Here is an 18,196-nt window from a genome sequence, read left to right as displayed (position 1 = left end):
GTCGCTGAATTCGGGGGACACGGCGGAATTTGTAGCATCGAAATGCGGGGCGGCGTCCGTGGCCACGGCCATAATTCCGCGTCCCTGAATCAGTGCTTCATGGAGCGAGGTTAATCCGATAAAAGCTAATTCCTCGAAGGCACCAAGTTGGTCAAGCACGACTTCCGTTGATACTTGGCGCGAAAGGGTTGCGAGAGACTCGATCTTGCCCTCTTGCCGACGAAATTGAATCCTTCGGCGAAGTACTGCGAGCATTACGAGCGACGAGGTATTGGATGGTCCCGACGCTTTAATTTTTATGATCGAGTCGTTCGACACGGAGTTTTGAGGTTCTGGGATAATAGGGGGTGGAAAGTTCATCGGGTGACGTATGGGGATACTGGGGTAGATGTATAGTTTTGGGAATGTAGGGGCTGTTGGTTGGAATGGGGGGTAGGTTTGGGGAGAAGGTATTTGTTTTGTGGCTTAGGTTGTCCAAGTTTTGGGGAAAGTTCTTTGATAATATTTGCGATAGCAGAGGGTGCAAAAAAATGTACGCACAGTTGTATATGTATGTAGTAGGGCTATAAAAAGGACAATTTTATTTAGCGTCTATTTCTGATAATATAATGGTAGGTATTGAAAACACAAGTCCATTAATAGGAAGTATGTTTATTGGCCTTCGATAAAAATATTTTGCAAACTCATTAATAAGAACAGAAAATAACAAAATCTTCGATTTTTCAAATAAGTCGAAAATGTTCCATTCACGACTAAGTAGCAAGGAAAGATTCAAAAAATTCTGAAACTTTGAAGACTTTCACAGTTTGTATATAACTTTATCTCACAAACCGCCCCAGAAAATTAAAGAAACATTTCCTTTTATATCAGAAAAACATCAACCGCAGATTACTGATCTGTTGCCAGTGAGGCCGCGGTGAAGTTTACGTCAAATGCCTGGCACTAAGTAGTGTTGCCTCAAAGAGAAAAATATGTATCTTTTGTAGCACCTCTCCCCTACCCATTGTGTGCTTGCACGCAGTCACGAGTTGTCTGCTTGATGTTATTTTTAATTTTGAAAGTGTCTATGTAGATTTGCATTCACTCCTTTACCTTTACTAGGTTCACCACCACATTTATTCCATTTCTTCTCTTAACTTCCCTCGCTTCTTTTCTGTAAAGAAAGAATTCGTTCGCCTCAGAGGATAACACTGAAACACCCGATACACAGTTCAGCTGACTGGAAAGATATTGCGGGCAAATTGAACTGTAAAGCTTTAACGCTCAAAAGATTGCAGCCTGCTGACAGAGCCGCTGTGTTTATTGCGGTCTGCCAATCGACAAAATGAACAGAAAAATTTCCTGCACTTACGGCTCGGTAAACTGTAACTCCGACAGTTCTTTTTACACGATCAGTTACATTTGTGGAGGGGAACGTATCTCGACAATATTGACATCGAACGTGACAATTGCGGCGTGCGGTAGCGTGGCATCGATTGCCATGTGTTAAATCAAAAATATCCTTTCTCTGCTCGGGCGTGCAGGGTGTACGGTAACACGATCGTCATCTGTTCGATGAAAATCAACAATGGTGACCAGCCTGTTCAACTTGTTATTTTTCACAAATGCTTTTAAAAACTTCACGAAACCGATACTGTTCGGAATAAAATTCTGGAGTATATCGAGAAACACTGTTCTCATTATAAAATTGTTCCACTCGTGAATAGAAATTTACAAATTTTTGCAACATCTCTAATCTACCTCTCAAATATACTTCTTGCGGGCAAATCTGAACTTCTGGGAACTGCTCCTCTTCCCCTACAAGAAATATAATACCTACCCTCGCTAGAAAACAAGTGGCGCGTAACAAATGTTCTCGCCTTGCAGTTGGTTGGGTTTCCCGCGACTTTTACGGATTATTCAAAATTCGTAATATTATCGATTCGATGCGGGGGAATGCGAGAGTCCTTCGATGCGATATCGCGACGTGCCGTGAAGAATGAAGGGGCGACCTGAGGCGAGGCAATGATCGATCACCGGACGAATCGATCGTGGTGTCGGTGTGTATCGTCCCTGGCCGTCGATCGGACGACTCTCGGGGACAGCGAGATCTTGGGAATAGCAAACTTATCTATCGTGGCCGGGGTGCAGGACAAAGGATAATAAATGGCCGTGTTGTCAGGCTGCTTGAGCATTCGAAAAGGTGGACGGAGCTGTGCTTGGAGGCTGGGGTAACTTTAAATCACGCCAGCTGCCACGACGATGTAGATAGCCAGCCGGAGAGGCTACTCCATTCTACTCCCTCAGATATCTCTATTTCTGCTGATAGCTACCACGGGCCCAAGTGATATCTGTCCTACGAAGCGTGAACAGAGACGTGATCGACTTTTACGGATTAAACTATGCGAGTAAGGCGATTGAATTCACCTTGGCTGCCTCGAGGTACTGATCGCCCTTTCAGGAATCGTGCACTGCGGAGTTTTGTTGTTAAGATGCTGCGATGTTGTTGGAATCATGCTTGTTCAAAGGTTCTTCAGCCTTTAGCAACTTGGGGAGAGTACTAAGAACGTGGGTCCACAATGAGTAATGCTAGACGTTATATTGTTTAATGACTCATAACTTTAATAAATTCTTTGTAACTCATACGACGTAAAGTATAGTACTCACTTTACTATACTAAAGCACTCACTTTACTATACTAAAGCACTCACTTTACTATACTAAAGCACTCACTTTACTATACTAAAGTACTCACTTTACTATACTAAAGTACTCACTTTACTATACGAAAGTACTTTACCTTTTACTAAGTACTTTCGTATAGTAAAGTGAGTACTTTAGTATAGTAAAGTGAGTACTTTAGTATAGTAAAGTGAGTGCTTTAGTATAGTAAAGTGAGTGCTTTAGTATAGTAAAGTGAGTGCTTTAGTATAGTAAAGTGAGTGCTTTAGTATAGTAAAGTGAGTGCTTTAGTATAGTAAAGTGAGTGCTTTAGTATAGTAAAGTGAGTGCTTTAGTATAGTAAAGTGAGTGCTTTAGTATAGTAAAGTAAGTACTTTAGTATAGAAATATCTTCCAGTTTCAGAATAGGTACTGGTCATCACTCTATGTAGACTGAGAATGGACATGGAAATACCCTTCCTTTTATAACATGTCTTTTCAATTACCCTTTGCAATAGTTCTGGAAACTCGCTGCCTTTTATTTTGCATCGTAACCGCTCGGTGTACCGGTGTACCAGGAGCGTGACAATTTCCCCTAGCCGCAAAGTCGTACGTTCCACGAATCTCACGATTCAGTACGAGTGCCGAGGGTGGCTGATATTAAACGTTCATAGCGAGGAAGCAATAAAATTCGCTGCCGGACAGCATGCAAAAAGCCGGCCGCCATTCGTTCGCGGGAGATTCATAAAGTGATCCGAATTCCTTGCAGGACCTGCACAGCGTCGACCTGGAGGAATTCAAGCACGGCGGGACCAATATCACAGCCTTCCGATTAGTGGACCCGGAGAAGCCAGAAATTCAGAAGGCCGTGCAGGATTGGATCTACGGCGAGAAGCGTTATAACCGGGAGCTGGATATGGGACAGAGCACGAACAAGGTACAGCAAACTCTACATTACCCTAATGCAGTGGAAAATTATAAATGCCACGGCTTGAGAAAGATATTTAACATATGTAGGAGAGACTTAATCAGCGCCGCACTATCTTATATATCTAAGAAAATGCAAATTTACTCCTCCTTCAATTTCTTCTCCTACGGTTCCTCGTTGCATTATCGAGCCGGTATTTACCAGTCCATTTAAAGCACCATCGAGACCTCGTTGCTCCCTCGCGTTTCCTGTTTCCAACCACGATTGTTTTCCACCAGCGCCGCGAAAGGGGAGCGTCGCGCTAGTAACGAAGGGAATTTCCACGGTGCACGCGTGCGAACTTAATTAGCGGCGTAGGAGGGCAGGGTGCAGCGACGTAGGATTTTAACAGTTAAAGGATCGCGGTGTGTCGATGTAATTTTCTTGGTGAACGAGCGAGTACGAGCTCATCAGGCCGGCCCGTATGCATGCAAATGCGAAGATTGTTCCGTGCCGCGACGTACAAGGCGAAATACGCTCGGTTTAAGGCGCCTCGCCTCGGTGTAATAACATTCTAATTTTACATTCTTCGCGCAAGCCCGCTTGACAGCTACATCGATCTTCCTCGTCGTATTTCCGCGAGGGCAGGAGCTACCGGCACGGTGATCGGAACCCCGTCGAGAATAAGCCGACGAACGTAATAATTGGGTATTGCTTATTCAAAACTTGAACAGTGCCGCGGGAAATTCAATTTCCACCGTAGCACGCGCCGAGTCTCATAAGAATGCAAATACTGAGAAGACGAAACGGAGACGAGGTTCGGGCTGGTTGCGCTATTGGAGGAGACAGGGGTAGCTCTGGTCCGGAAAGGATCGCCCTGTTTGTGAAAACTTAATGCTGAAACGTCGGCGATCCCTCCAAATTCGTTGCGAGAGACTGCTTCGATGGCTGAGGCGCGTGCTCTTCGCGTGGGAAACAGGCAGTGGAGACTTATGATATATTAGTAGCACCTAGGATCGTTGCTTTTTGATTACAATAGTATCTGCCATGTTTTTTTTCTCACTGTAATACAAAAATTCAGAACAATAGTTCAGGATACAATAAAACAGCCTGCCAAACCTCAGATTAATTTGTCGAACCGCTTTTGTAGAAAGAATTCACAAAGAATTACATACCTATTTTTCGACCAAACAAGGCGCTATCCCCCCTTAATGGTGTACAGGAATAAACGATTTCGCTGATTTAATGTTAAGTTTGGTAGAATGTAGCTTTGATACCTGCAGATGAAAATCATTTTTCACGTAGAAATTTAGTCACGCAGTATTCCATAATTCTCCCTAGAAGTACCTGGCATATTTCCACTTATTCTTGCTACGCCCACAGGCTTATAAAATTCCCAGCGAATTTCGATTGATGGCATGCACTTCGTCACGCAAGTTCCCCCGTGCAATTTACCTACATCCTCTGCGTGTTCCTCATTTCGCAGCATTAAACCCGCCAACGAAATGACATCGGGTTATGCAATACGTACGCGTATACGTGCATGCGTTTGCAGTATGCGTGGTTGCACACGCACTTACAGTTCCATTAGATAACCGTACATTCTCTGTTTGCTTTGAATTGTGAAATGCGACTATGGAAATTACTGGAATGGCCCATAAAGCGATTTTGGCTGGAGAAATGGTGGCCGGGATACTTAATTTAGGATAATGCAAATATTAACAATTCGCTGAATAAAGAACTCGACAGTTGGTAAATTTTGTCTACGTTGTAGAGGCAAAGATATTTCCTAAATTTCGTGAAGATCGCGGGGGTGGTGAAGGGAGGATGAAATCCATCAAGCAAGTTTCCAGTAGAAGTAATAGCGAAAGTAATTTATCTTTCTGAAATTAGTTTTATTAGATTCGTGTGTCTGGGGAAGGAACAGATATTAGATTACACTAAGACAGAAATTTCTTCTGTCTTAACTTCCTCTCCCTGCAGCAGCGAAGATCACATAAGATCACGGAACGCTGTTCTACCAGGATCACTCTTAATCCATGTTAGCGGTGGAAGGCTAAATATCATTTTCTGGTAATTGAAATTGTGGTACTTAATAAACTATATTATAAATTCCTAAACGAGTTGCAAGCAATACTGTCCTCGATCAAAAATTTCTATTTAATCATCTACCTATTCTTTCACTTTGTGGGTCTTCCATATATTTCATCTTTGTGGATGAAATTTTCCTTCCTCGGTTATTCGACGAACGTCGACACACCCCCGCAATTCGGAGAAGTTTGTAACGGAAGTTACGCTCGAGTAGAACGTGTCGTCTAATTGGTAGTTCTTCGAACGCCTCGTGAACTGGCATCACAAAAGCAAATTATATCATTGAGCACATCTGGCACAGCATCAACCGCGGAAAAGTTGAGCAGCGAATTTGGACGTTCGGTCGTCTCGTGGGAAGCAGCATCTGCCGCAGCTTTCGGCCCTTAAAAAGCCTGAATCGCTTCGGCAGTTCCGATGCCTCGCGCGAACTTCCTCGCAATTCTTCGCGTGAACGTGCTACGTTACATTGCCGACGAATTCGATAGGTTTCTCATAAAGTTTATCGGCGAAAAATTGATATTTCATGTTTCATTCTGGAGTGCCTCTGCTAAAGTCTGAACTCATCGCAGTACATAACACCATTTACCTTTAATAAGTCCAAACTGCCTTGGTTTCAGAGATATTTCGGTGGAGGGTTTAATGAACTTCGTATTCTCGTACTGATTAATGAACCCCTGAAGCCACCCCTTCTCTCACGTTGGAAGCAACGAATATAAAACTCTGAACAGGAAACTTCAGTTCTCCCAACAAGCCACCCCCTATTTCTGCTGTATGTAGGTATGCTAGCGGCAAACTAAAGGTTCCGAAACTTGAAAATAGAAGGAGATTTGCGGATGTGTCGTAAACTTAGCTAGTTAGACGATCTAACAATGATTCTGCGAGCTCGAACACGCGAGACAAGTTGCAGCGAAGAAATTAGGGCGCACGCTCATGAAACTTGTATGCCGCGACAGATGTTCATTATGAGTTAAAGCGTGCTTAATCTTTCCATGAATTTTTCCTCGTCCCCGTACACAGACAAATTACCTCACGCATGGGCGTTGCGGAGAAACCAAAAGCTGTACTGTTTAAATTACAAATATCAAAAAATTCCCAATACATAGTAGTCTTCCTTAAAATTACCAATAACACCTAGTGCACCGTTCGACATTCGCGAAAAGCCTGAAGAAGTGGCAAGAACGAGTGCACCCAGTAGGTACAGTAAACACACAGCGAGGGGATATAGCTGGTCCGCATCACGAGGCTACGTTGTGAATTCTCTGAAAGTATCTCGTCTGGTGGCTGCCTTTAGATAACCTCAGGCCCCGCGAGGGGCCGATAGAAACGCAGAAAATAAGATCAGGTTCACCTGTGGAAACGCAAACAATTGAACGAGATCAGCCAGTGAGGGGTTAAATAATGCCTGCTGGGAAGGCACCCCGGGGCATCCTAAGGTTGCCGAGCTTTATATCTTTTTACCTTCGGCCTTCCTGGCTTTCCTATACCCTTCCATTCATTTCTTTCCCCGGAGGAGGCCCGCTTGTTTGATCCCTGACCCGTTCATAACGCGAAGGAAACGACCCCGCGAGAACTGCCCTCCTCCCCGCGCGATCCTCGCGCTTGAAGATGCACTCTTCGCCGGGGCTTCGTTAAATTCGGTTTTAGCATCGTCATTTCGCGGGGATCAACAGTGTCAGCTCGCCGTCGTTCACTCCTCTTCTCCTCGCGCGGCGACAGACGCTGCTGTCTGCTGCCGGCGGAGCACAATCGATTCCAGGCACGCACAGGAAGCGACGATAAAAAGTTCCTCGTCGCGGTGACTCCCTGACGCTTTCAGCGAGCATTCGGTGCCACCGGCGAAAATGGAAAGGAAGAGTCGAAGAGTGAATTTGTCCTTTCCTTGTTCGAGGCAATTTGCTCTGCACCGTGCTTGGAAACTGGGAGCAAGGGGCGCCCACCCGAGTTCGTTCGACGGGGGAGAACAATGAAAATTAATTGGGACATTAACGACCGATACGTCGTACAAAAGAAGACGAATCGATCTGCCGGCGCCGGCAGTTCAACTGTTATTGCGATTTATAAATTTGCATCGTCTGGCGAGAAATGGAAATTCAAAGCGGGGACCTCTTGCCCCTTGGTAACTGAATTCACTTATTCAGGGGATGTTATAAGGCAGACACGACAGGGGTGAGTGAAAGGAATCTTTTTGCACAGGATCAAGTTCAGTTTGCAGAGTGAATTATAAGGAAAATCTGTCCAATTAGATCTAACGTTAAAACGACCAGAAATCCGCGCGAGTTACCGCCCGGAGCTTTTCAAAAGGCTCCCCCCATTCGTGACTGGTTCTGAAAAGAAATTCCCCAGGACAGGCTGCACTTCGCCGGGCTGAAAGGCGGAACAAAGACATTCGAGGGAGCTGCGCACGCGAGGAAAGCCAATGGAAAACTCGTATTCTCCACCGATTAGCCTTCTTCGCTCCCCCGGAGCACGCCAGCGCTGGATTGCCGCGGCGCGACCAGGTAAACGTATTGGACGATGCAAAGCAGCGTCCTAATTCCGTCGAGCGCGCTCGAGCGGGCGGGGAGCCCTCGCGCGAGAGAGAACGGCGGACAGAATCGGACGAATTGAACGAAATACGAAAGCGTGTTTATTGTGGCCCGTAACTCAGGGCAATTACACGTAGCGGAGGGTCGTTAGCCAGAGTAGGTATCGGCGATGGAAGCGGCTAGCCCGTGGAGAGGCTACCGCTCGCATTAGCGATTCCGCGCGAGTCGTCGGCTAGGCGAGCGGCGACGAGTATGTAAATACGTGTACACATGGATGCGGGGAAAATTGAGCGGATGCGAGTAAATGATGGTACGTGACCGATCTTAGACGATCGGAAGAGGAGGGATGCTGCACCGCGAGTGGAAGAGACGCCCTGCTTAGCAACCGAGCAAGGAGCCGCGCCAGTTGAACGGAGAGGAAGGCTATTTCCTACGCGCGCAAACGGATCGCCCGCCGACGAGAGGAAGGTCTCGGAAGGAGAAGGATCCCTTTAAGACCGTGCAATCGATGGAGGGCCATGCTTGCGAGATAGGCGTCGTATTCATTGGAAATTTATCAGGGGGAAGCTTCCCGGTGGGGAGGTGGAGCAGCGAATTCCTGGCGTTTCCCCGATAGAGTCAAAATGAAAGCCGAGTTTTCAGCGGGCTGCCGTTGTTACGCGGTCACGCGTAATTCGGGAAATTTGCTTCGATGGAATTTGATAATAACGGCGCGGCATTTATCGTCGCGTCGGGCCACGGACGAGGAAGACAGATAAACTCGAGCAAGTTAATTCCGTCGTGCCCTTTTACGAGGCGATTCCGGGCAGAAGTTTCGGGGATTTTGGGCACCGTGCAGCGATTCGGCGTAGGGCTTTCGGCAGTTTCTGCCTGGTGAAATTGAATTCGCTGGCGAAGGGTTGCGTGAATTTCTTTTTCGACGCGGCCCTTGGCCCGTGTCGGTGCTGTTGTTAGAGGGAGAAATCGAATGGGATTGTCGCAGTGAGCTCGTGAAGTATATTCTGCTTGTAGGGATTATACAGTTTTATATACCTACGTTCTACTTTAGTCGATCCAAGTTTTCGGTTCGACATCTGAAGGTATCGATACAAGTTTCTGTCGAAATCCCCTGGATTAGAAAGTTTGCAGGATTAGATATTGTCAAATGAACTGTTCACTTTGACGCCAGGGGTAAAGGAATCAGGTACTGTTTGTTAGGAGGTAATTACATAAAAGTGTGTAAGTAAAATGTAACTGAAGAGTCCTGGTAGAAAATACTGTATGTGCCAAAGTTAAAAATTTTGTTTTAACGGGAAATGTTCTGGGTTAGGTCTGGGCCAACGGCAATACTGTGGTATAGAATTTTAATGCAGTTTCCCTTTCTGGATAAATTTCTAATAGTGCTAAAAGATGGTACCGCTCGTACGTCCAACGCCACTTCTGTAGAAAACAATGTAAAAGCCAATTAGCTAGGGACAAACAGGATTGGCACTTACAGTGCTTGCAAATTTAAATGTTTTCTCTACAACTAAGAGGTAGCACGTACAGTGTTTTCTACAAATGCAATTCTTTTTCTCGTGGATTTGGATTACATTAATGCAACAAATTGAAATTTTTGTGACGCATTTAGGTTATTGGATACTTAAGCACATTTAGCAATCAAAACGAATCAAATTTCGTAAATAATTTAAAGCCAAGGAAGTGTTTTCTCTCTCCTGAAAAATTTGATTTCTGGCACTTACAGTGTTTTCTACAAGGACTCTTCAATTGTGCGTGCTTCGGAAGTACCTAACTTATTTATACAATTCGTTCTGACGAAGTGCAACATTTTTCTGTCACAAGTTGAAACGTTACTGCGAGTCGTTCCCATCGATCAATATTAAACAGCCAGGATAAAGATATCACTCCCGTAGCTTTCAGTTTTCGTATTTATCGGGCTGCCAACAGCACCGCGGTGAACCTAACGAAATCGCGCTAATTAACTTGATCGCATGCACGTGACAAATGATCAATGTATCCATTGAATTACAGATAAATTGGTGCACGTTCGTTGTTATTGGCAACTCTAAGTATAGGCCGATAGCATGCTGTTGGGCATTAAGCTGGCTTAAGCATCGATTAATAGCCATTTTGCAACATGGCACGCAAACGTTAAATGATAAAAACATCCCTGTAGGCACGTATGGGAGTGGCAAGCTGTTTGTAACTGTATTCGTAATAAGGGAATGAAATGTTGTACGATACATAATTTTGAAGTGCTCATTTCAAAGGGAGTTAATCGAAAATTAATCAATTCTACTATCTCTATATTATTATAATATATGTACAGATTATTATGCGGAATATTACTATTCCAGATTCAGCAATTTCAACACAATTGCAAAGATATACATGAAGGGTAAGGGGGAAATAACTGGGAATGTTAAGTTTTCGTGATTTTGCGATTTAAGCGTAGTTTGTTGGTGGCAACAGAACTGTCGAGTCACAAAGTGTTATAAAGTCGAAATACCCCCATAAGATAACGTTAAATATATATTGGGGTACTTTAAAAGCAGGAAGTGTTCACTCTGCACGGGAACAAAATACGGAATGTACCCACTCTTTGCCAAAGCATAAGCTTCTGTGGTCAAGCTAAAGCTGTGGTAAACCAGAAATTATTTAGGAAGAAAATTATATAAAAAAATTAAATTCATTGAACCTTGTTTATTTGCTGATGCGCTACAGTATTAAAACTTAATTTTCTCGACAAAGCTGGTTTGTAACATTCCCTGTTTCCCTCCTTTCCCTTCACTTAACATATTTCACTGCCATTGTCTTCAAATAATTAATAATGTTTGTTTCATGCACACGTGGAGCAGAACAATCTCACTTGCATAAAGGTAAGACTTCCTTGCAAGTTTCCGTTGATAATTGCAGGAGGCAGAGTGTTTCCCTGGAAAGCAGTTTTAGCACTAAAATTGGGGCGGTTCCATTAGAACGATCGTTTATTTATGCATTCGATGAACCGTGGATTCAACGCGTGCCTGATTATTTTACAACGTGTTAAAAAAGTCTGCCCATGATTCAGGCGCCGAAGGCAGCCCCGTGATTAATTGCCGGGGCGCGTGTAACGCGGAGGGACTTTTCTGCACGAGTATATTACGGGCGGATTATTATTCACTGTGGTTCAATGGAACACGTCAAACAGCTCATCTGTGAAAATCACTCGCACACATGCACGCGAACGCGAAAAGTCACGCTTGCACGAAATGCGGCAGTGCAAGGACCGCGTTCTGTTTCCGAATTGCGTTTCCATTGCGGATCCGGTTAATCGGATGACACCAAATCACTGCGAACATTTCAACGCGGCTCGAAAGTCCCTTGAAGTGAAATCTACCGTGAATCCGACGCCCATCTCCAGGGGAGATTTCAATATTTCCAAAGTGAATGCCTCGAAATTTATTCGGGCAAAACTTCTTCCACCGCGGCGAATCCGCGATTAAGCGAGCTCCGTGAAATATTGAATTTCAAAAACATGAGAACACCTGCATGATTACAGACCGACAGACGAACATTCGCGAGCAGAAGTGTGATATAAAATTTCCCCATTTCTTTGTCCATTCAAACCTGTAGAGGAATTTCAAACAGAAGGCCGAAAAGCAGCGACAAAGTTATTCTCTATTAGCACTCATTTATTCTGAAGAATTCAAACTTTATATTGCCTCTCAAGGTTCGCGCGATGAATATAGTCCTTTGAAATTCTCTAACTTCGTAACAGAAGCATTGCAAACTCCAACAAATTAAAAAGTGTTCTCGAGAGAATGCTTATACTCCGCGCAGTTCAAACAGATTCAAGGAGGGGGCTTGTACAAAGTCTCCACGTTAACTAGCTCTTTTAATTCGGCGCCGAAGATTGAAGCAATCTCCTGACGCTAAGTAGACGTGAATCAGAAACACGACTCCTCTCACGGTGAACGGCTCCTAAACGGTGGCTCGTAAAATCCTATAAGGATATTGGCTTGTCCCGAATAGAGGGACGTTCGCGCTGCGAAATATAAATGCCCCGGGAACAGAGGTGTCAATTCGCTATGAAACGGTGAACGGGCGCGCAGCCTTTCCGTAGCTTCTTCCGAAGGGCCCCCAAAGTTCGTTTACTCCAAGAAGAAACCGCTCGATCAAACCAGCGCGATACGATTCCCTTTTACGAGCGTCAGCCTCCCGGTTTCGGCCATTCTCATAAACGGCGATTTCGCGCGGCAAGAGGCGAATTCCGTTGGAATCGATTCGCTTAAACGCCCCCGCGCGGTCCGATTTACATCGGCCACTGTCGGCGACGGTCGTTGCACGAATTTGTCGCGAATTTGTTCGGCACGTTTTGGCCTCCCCCCGCGTGACAGTGCACGAAACTGGGGAACCGCTTGCTTCCTCGCTTTCAACGTTTTCAGACCGAGACGTCCCTGATGTACGACGCCGTGCACCTGTTCGCCAAAGCGCTGCACGATTTGGACACGTCCCAGCAGATCGACATCAAGCCGCTCTCCTGCGAGTCCACCGACACGTGGCCCCATGGATACTCCCTCATTAATTACATGAAAATCGTGAGTATCGTAGTCGTACAAGTAGAAGTGTTCCTCGATCGAAATCCATGTTACCGTTCTTCTAGTGGCTTATAAGTCTTCCCAGCTGTGAACGATTAAATTAATGGTGCTGCCGAAAATGCTTGTAGAATCACTCTACGCGAAACGTAACAAAGGAGTCAGCGTCGCGTGTCGCAGGCCCAGCCTCCGTGCCAATCGCCCACGCACTGGAAATTGTGAAAAAATGGCTTTTTCGAGGGAAGCACCGAGGTAACGACGCGAGGGTTGCATTGTCGCGACAAAAGAGGATAATTCCATTGAAACGTTAATCCTATCGCGATGTCGTTGGAAACGCTCCAATTGAAAACGAGGCGGACGATCAGGAAACGATGTTTTTGCCACGATGACAGGAGTTCGGCCTATGCCGTAATTGACAGGGGAAAAGAAAGGGGCGCTGCAAGGGGACGTGGAAATTAAGTTAACAGGTTAACTCGGAGCTTTCGAAGCTGCGGTAATTTTTCCACTCGCTCCTCCAGGGCATTGCTCCAACGCTCTCTGAACCATCCTGCCGCCTCCTTGCGTTAGAGAACCTTTATATCTTCAACACTCGGAAATTAAAAAAAAAGAAAAGAAAACGGCGAATGAAATCATGCGCGCAACTTCCCAAGAAACGTTATTTTATTATACACTAAACCGCGTCAGTTCTCGATGATATTCGAATCTTCTTCACTTGAGCTTCGTAAAACATACAGCTACAAGTTACAGCATTCGCTCCATCGAGCCCAACGATGCAACCCTGCGTCGATACACATCGCGGTTTCTTTGAAACTATCGGTGATTTTTATGAACGATAATGCCAGGTACCCCGGCCACCGTATGACCGGTAAACGTGCTTCGTTTTTCCCGTTTTGTCCGTCTCTAACGCGACCATTGAAGTGTTCCCCGCTCATTTACCTTTTATTCTACTGCTCGCCCTTAATGCTCGCCGGTGCCGTGGCACAGTAAGTGATGTTTCCTCGAGGTATCCTATCACCCGCCCGATCTCGGGGAAGCCGGCATCCACGTCGCCGGGGCCATTTAGGAGGGAAAAGGGAAAAAGGGAGTAATGGATAGCCGAACGAACACGACGCTGGAGAAGCACGGGATGGTCGGACGCGAGGAAAAATGCCCGGATTACGACGCGAAATATGTAAAGCAGGCTAAGCAGAGGCCGCGGCTGAAGCGTCTTGCGGCCACCCTAATTGCATGGGAAGGTAATTGGACGTCTCCTCGGTGCGAAAGCTAGCGTACCATGGCAAAACCGTCGCGCAACCGATGCGACAATGTTGAATCAGGTCCGCTATCGGGTGCCATCTTCCAGCTCGGTTGCAGCGCCGGTGCACACGCATATCACCGCGGGCAGGAACCAGCGCGACAGTTTATCAGGGGGACGTATCGCGGCGGGGATTCGTATTGCGCAAGGGGAGGGGCGAGGAATTAATTTCGCGGAATTATGGGCATCGATCGGCCGTCCGAGCAACGTAATAAGCCATTATAACGATATGCTTAATCCCACTGTCCCTTCCTCGCCCCGTTCTGGTTTCGTGCTTATTAACAAACGCCACCAATGCTGCCATGTGCAACGCGCATCCCTAGAAACCGAGACGTACGACTGGCAGTAAACTGGGCGTTCATGCTGGAACAGGAGGCGGACAGGTCCTTCCTATGCCCCTCGATTGTTCTGCCAAACAATGGAAAGTTACTCCCGGGTTAAACGAACCCGTCGCTCCCGTTGACAAATTATTGCTCGCGGTTTTGCGACCGTGAATCCCCCGCTGACACCCGCGGCCCCGGGCAGCCGAACGAGCCCGAAATCGAGCGTGCGGTTCCGCAGAACTAGAGCGAATCGAAGCTACTTCTATTAATACGCGGGCCACGAGCGTTCTCGAATCTTAGGCCCATTTGATGGCTTTAAAGGAGGAAGAGAGTAGACAGGGCTTAAGACTAATCTATTTATTTCTTAACAAAGGCTCGCTATTATCCTTTAAAGGGGGTGTTAAAACCATTGGCGGTACGAATATCTGTATCAAAATACTAATCCAAATCAGCTTTACAGGATCCGATATTCAAAAAACAAAAGGTATCAGGCGGTAGAATACAAATGAAGCGTGCAATATCGCGACAAATAACAGCGTAAACGGTCGCAGCGCGGCAGGAACGGCTGCAAATCCGGTTACGTCAAAAATCAGCTGCCCCGATAACGAGATATGGCTCCGATAACTATTTCTCTCTTTTTCCAAACCGCCCCACTTTCTCCATTCTTTTTTTTTTTTAAATATTTGTTCCCGCTAACGATGTCCCAGGCGTTATTATTGATCAAACACGGGTGCGGAGCGCGGTTGCGGGATTTCGCGACGCGTCACGCTCGCAATTCTGCCGCTCGCGGTGGCCACGGGGTAATAATGTTTGCCCCTGACGTAAAAACATCGTCGAACGTGGCTGACCGAATCGCGACCCGCGACAGTGCGCCATCCGTTGCCTTCAATTTCGCTAATTACGACGCGTAACCGGGAGCAGAAGCGTTTCTGAGCGAGGAGCGTGGAGGCTGCGGGTGGTAATTTGCCCTCCCCCTCCTCCGCGAATTCGGTCGATGTATCAAAGCTGACCCAGTAATTATGCCCCGTTAATGGTCGAGCTGGCCAATTTTCCTACGCCTGCTTGACGCGTGGTCCGAATTTGTCGCGGTCTCGGTCCACGACCCGATTGCCGACCAGTTACATGACAATTTCCAGCGACACGCCACCGAGGAGGTATTTTTCCGCTGGCCGGCGCGCGGCGGTGATCGTTCCGCCCGCTGAATTCGCCGTTTAATTTGCCGCCGATACTCGCGACTCATCGATTAGAACTAGTCACCGAGAATTACCTGTGTAATTACGTTCGGGCCAACCCGTTCTGAACGCAAACATCCAGTTCATATTGCGTCTCCCCGTGTTGTTTCGGACGGAGCCAGTGGCGAGTATACTTCACCGTTCTGGACCGCCACCGCTCTTGAATATTGAATCGCGCATAGGGTGGATTCAATAGGAAAGGAGACTGAACTGCGGTACATTGAATGCGCGGGCATGTCTATTAGCAATTTTTTAACAGAGTCGCTTTAAACGTATATTTGGAAATACTTGTTTAAGGGAGGATTCTCGTGTAACAGTCACAAAAGTAACTGGTATTTACGATTTTTTTTGTTGAAAAAACTAGTATTAATATTGGTTTAAACTCTTTTGGGGTGTAAGGAAGCATCATTAGACTTGCAGAAAATATTTTTATTATGTCGTTGCTTCCTATTATTTATTGATTATTGTAGAATCTTGTTAACCTCTTCGTCGATGTTGGCGGTACGTGTAGCACCTGTCACAGTCATCTGATTGCAAAAAGGAGACAAATTTCTTATAGTTAGATAGTTTACACTCGGTCTGAACAGTTTTTATTTATAATATTCTTTGCACCGATATAAGGTAAATTTATCGAAGGAAAAAGTTACTTTTTTCAAACGCTTTAACTTTTCCAATTTTTCATTTTTTCCCTTTCAATTAGGGCCAATCCCAGCGTAAACTATCCAGCTTGTGACAAAAAAAGTTCCAAACAGCGGTACTTTATCAAGGCGTCACAGTGGAAAGACCCCTTAAGAAACTTTTATTTTTTGCAATCAGATGACTGTGACAGGTGCTACACGTATCGCCAACAGGAGTTACATTATCGAAGAGTTTCTATTAATCTGCAAGTTTAAAGATGCCTCCTTACATCCCAAAAGAGTTTGATCCAATATTGGCAACAGTTTTTTTTTTAAAAATTCATAAATACTAGTTACTTTTGGGGGCTGTTGCACGAGAATCCCCCCTTAATACGGCGCGCAGCTATTGAGAATATGTTTCTTGACACCTAATACTCCCTAAGAGGTGTTAGTAGATGTCATTGTGTGGTTTCGCGAAATAAGAAGGCTGGGTATTTGTTCTCAGGTGGAGATGAAAGGGTTGACGGGAATTATCAAGTTCGACCACCAAGGATTCCGCTCGGATTTCATCCTGGATATCATCGAGCTGAATAACAAAGAGGGACTGAAGAAGATAGGCACCTGGAACAGCACGAAGGGTATAAATTTCACGAGGAGCTACAAAGAGGAGTACATTCAGATCGTGGAGAACCTTCAGAACAAGACCTTCGTCGTGACAACTATCTTGGTGAGTGGCTCTTAGGAAACACGCTGTATCACAGCATTCGTATAATTATTAAATCGCGCAGGTATTAAGAATCTCCTCTGTACACGCACGTTTGCCAAACACGCTGCATAAATTCCACACACAAATACGAGCATTTATACACGAGCACAACTTTGTACTCCAGGCTGCCACGAAAACACCAAACCTCCATCCACATTTCCTACTCGCTCCGATCGACCAAAGCGGCTTCGACCGCACGAAACATTTACCTAGCTCTCCGTCGTCTCTCCTGATTCGTCTGAATTTCAGAAATTTTCGCTCTCTCCCCCGTCGGGTACGTAAATCATTCGCGTACCGTTAATACCCCGGCTGTTTGTTTTTCCGGAATGAAAAGGAAACAGAAACGGAGTTGAACGAACCACCCCGTCGCGGGAGCGAGGGATTTTCTTTTCCTTTTTCTTTCGCCGCCCTCAGCCGGCTCGTTAGCTTTTCTCCCCATTCCCTTTCCTCGAAGAAAGCTCCGGGAAGGCGCGGGGATACGCGATTTAATTGAAGGTTTCGCGGCGAGCCCCGGCGCGCGTCACTTATTCTCGCGCTAATTGCGGCGACAAGTAATGCACTCGCGAATGTATTAACTGGCTCGAAAGTTCACGAGGAGAGAGAAGTGTCGGCGAGAGGAACGTCGAGCCTCCCCTGGTGCACAGCCACGAGATAAGGGTCCTCGTCGTGCCCAAGGAGACGACGCCGGGAACTTAAACAATCTAATGCCGGCACTTCAAACGTCTAAGCGTTCTGTATTTACGACGATATTAATTGGATTTCGCCTTGCACCTGCTCGAATAACAGGCACGTTAATTCGCCGCTTAGGAAGTCGCCAACTTTGTGCCTGCTAGAGTTTCTCCCTTAACCCTGGCATTAGATGGCCTCGTCGAAATCTCACGATCCATGCGAGCCATGGTATCCCCCCCAAATATCATCGCACAATCCTGGTCCAAGATAGAATAGGCCGGCTCTTGATAAGAAGTTATAACAGACCGTCTTGAAACGCCTCGTGCGAGATTTCATCGAGCGCACTTACTTCGTTCCAGTCGACTTCCCTGCGATCCATTACCTCTATTAGCCCTCGCGCCTGGCACACACAGTATTTCCCTACTCATTCGAAACTGATTACGCGTCGACGAAACTTCCGATGCAGCTAACTCCTGCGCAAGCTTCCCGAAAACTTGATCTCCCACGGCCGTCGCACAGCATTCCTCGTATTCTACGCGAAATTCCTCGTCGATCCCGGCATCCGAAGCGTCGCGTATC

General features: G+C 46.0%; 1 protein-coding gene across 13 annotated transcripts in view; it reads left to right on the top strand.

Moving 5' to 3' along the window:
• Positions 1–18,196, top strand: part of Kair1d (Kainate-type ionotropic glutamate receptor subunit 1D) — a 223,983-nt gene that overhangs the window by 175,763 nt on the left and 30,024 nt on the right. For 8 of the 13 annotated variants that reach the window (XR_013085279.1, XM_076811592.1, XM_076811591.1 and 5 more), the window contains exons 7-10: positions 3,410–3,577; positions 11,001–11,021; positions 12,567–12,719; positions 16,688–16,909. Coding sequence is in view for 12 of the 13 variants with exons in the window: in XM_076811592.1 (XP_076667707.1) it covers positions 3,410–3,577; positions 11,001–11,021; positions 12,567–12,719; positions 16,688–16,909 (564 nt within the window). In the remaining variant the exon portion in view is untranslated. The remainder of the gene's footprint in view (positions 1–3,409; positions 3,578–11,000; positions 11,022–12,566; positions 12,720–16,687; positions 16,910–18,196) is intronic. The other 5 variants (XM_076811595.1, XM_076811596.1, XM_076811602.1 and 2 more) reach the window with 2 other exon arrangements.

Source organism: Andrena cerasifolii, chromosome 5 (assembly GCF_050908995.1).
Source record: "Andrena cerasifolii isolate SP2316 chromosome 5, iyAndCera1_principal, whole genome shotgun sequence".
Lineage (NCBI taxonomy): Eukaryota > Metazoa > Arthropoda > Insecta > Hymenoptera > Andrenidae > Andrena > Andrena cerasifolii.
The sequence above is the reverse complement of the archived record's forward strand: the minus strand, read 5'-3'. Positions and strand labels throughout refer to the sequence as shown.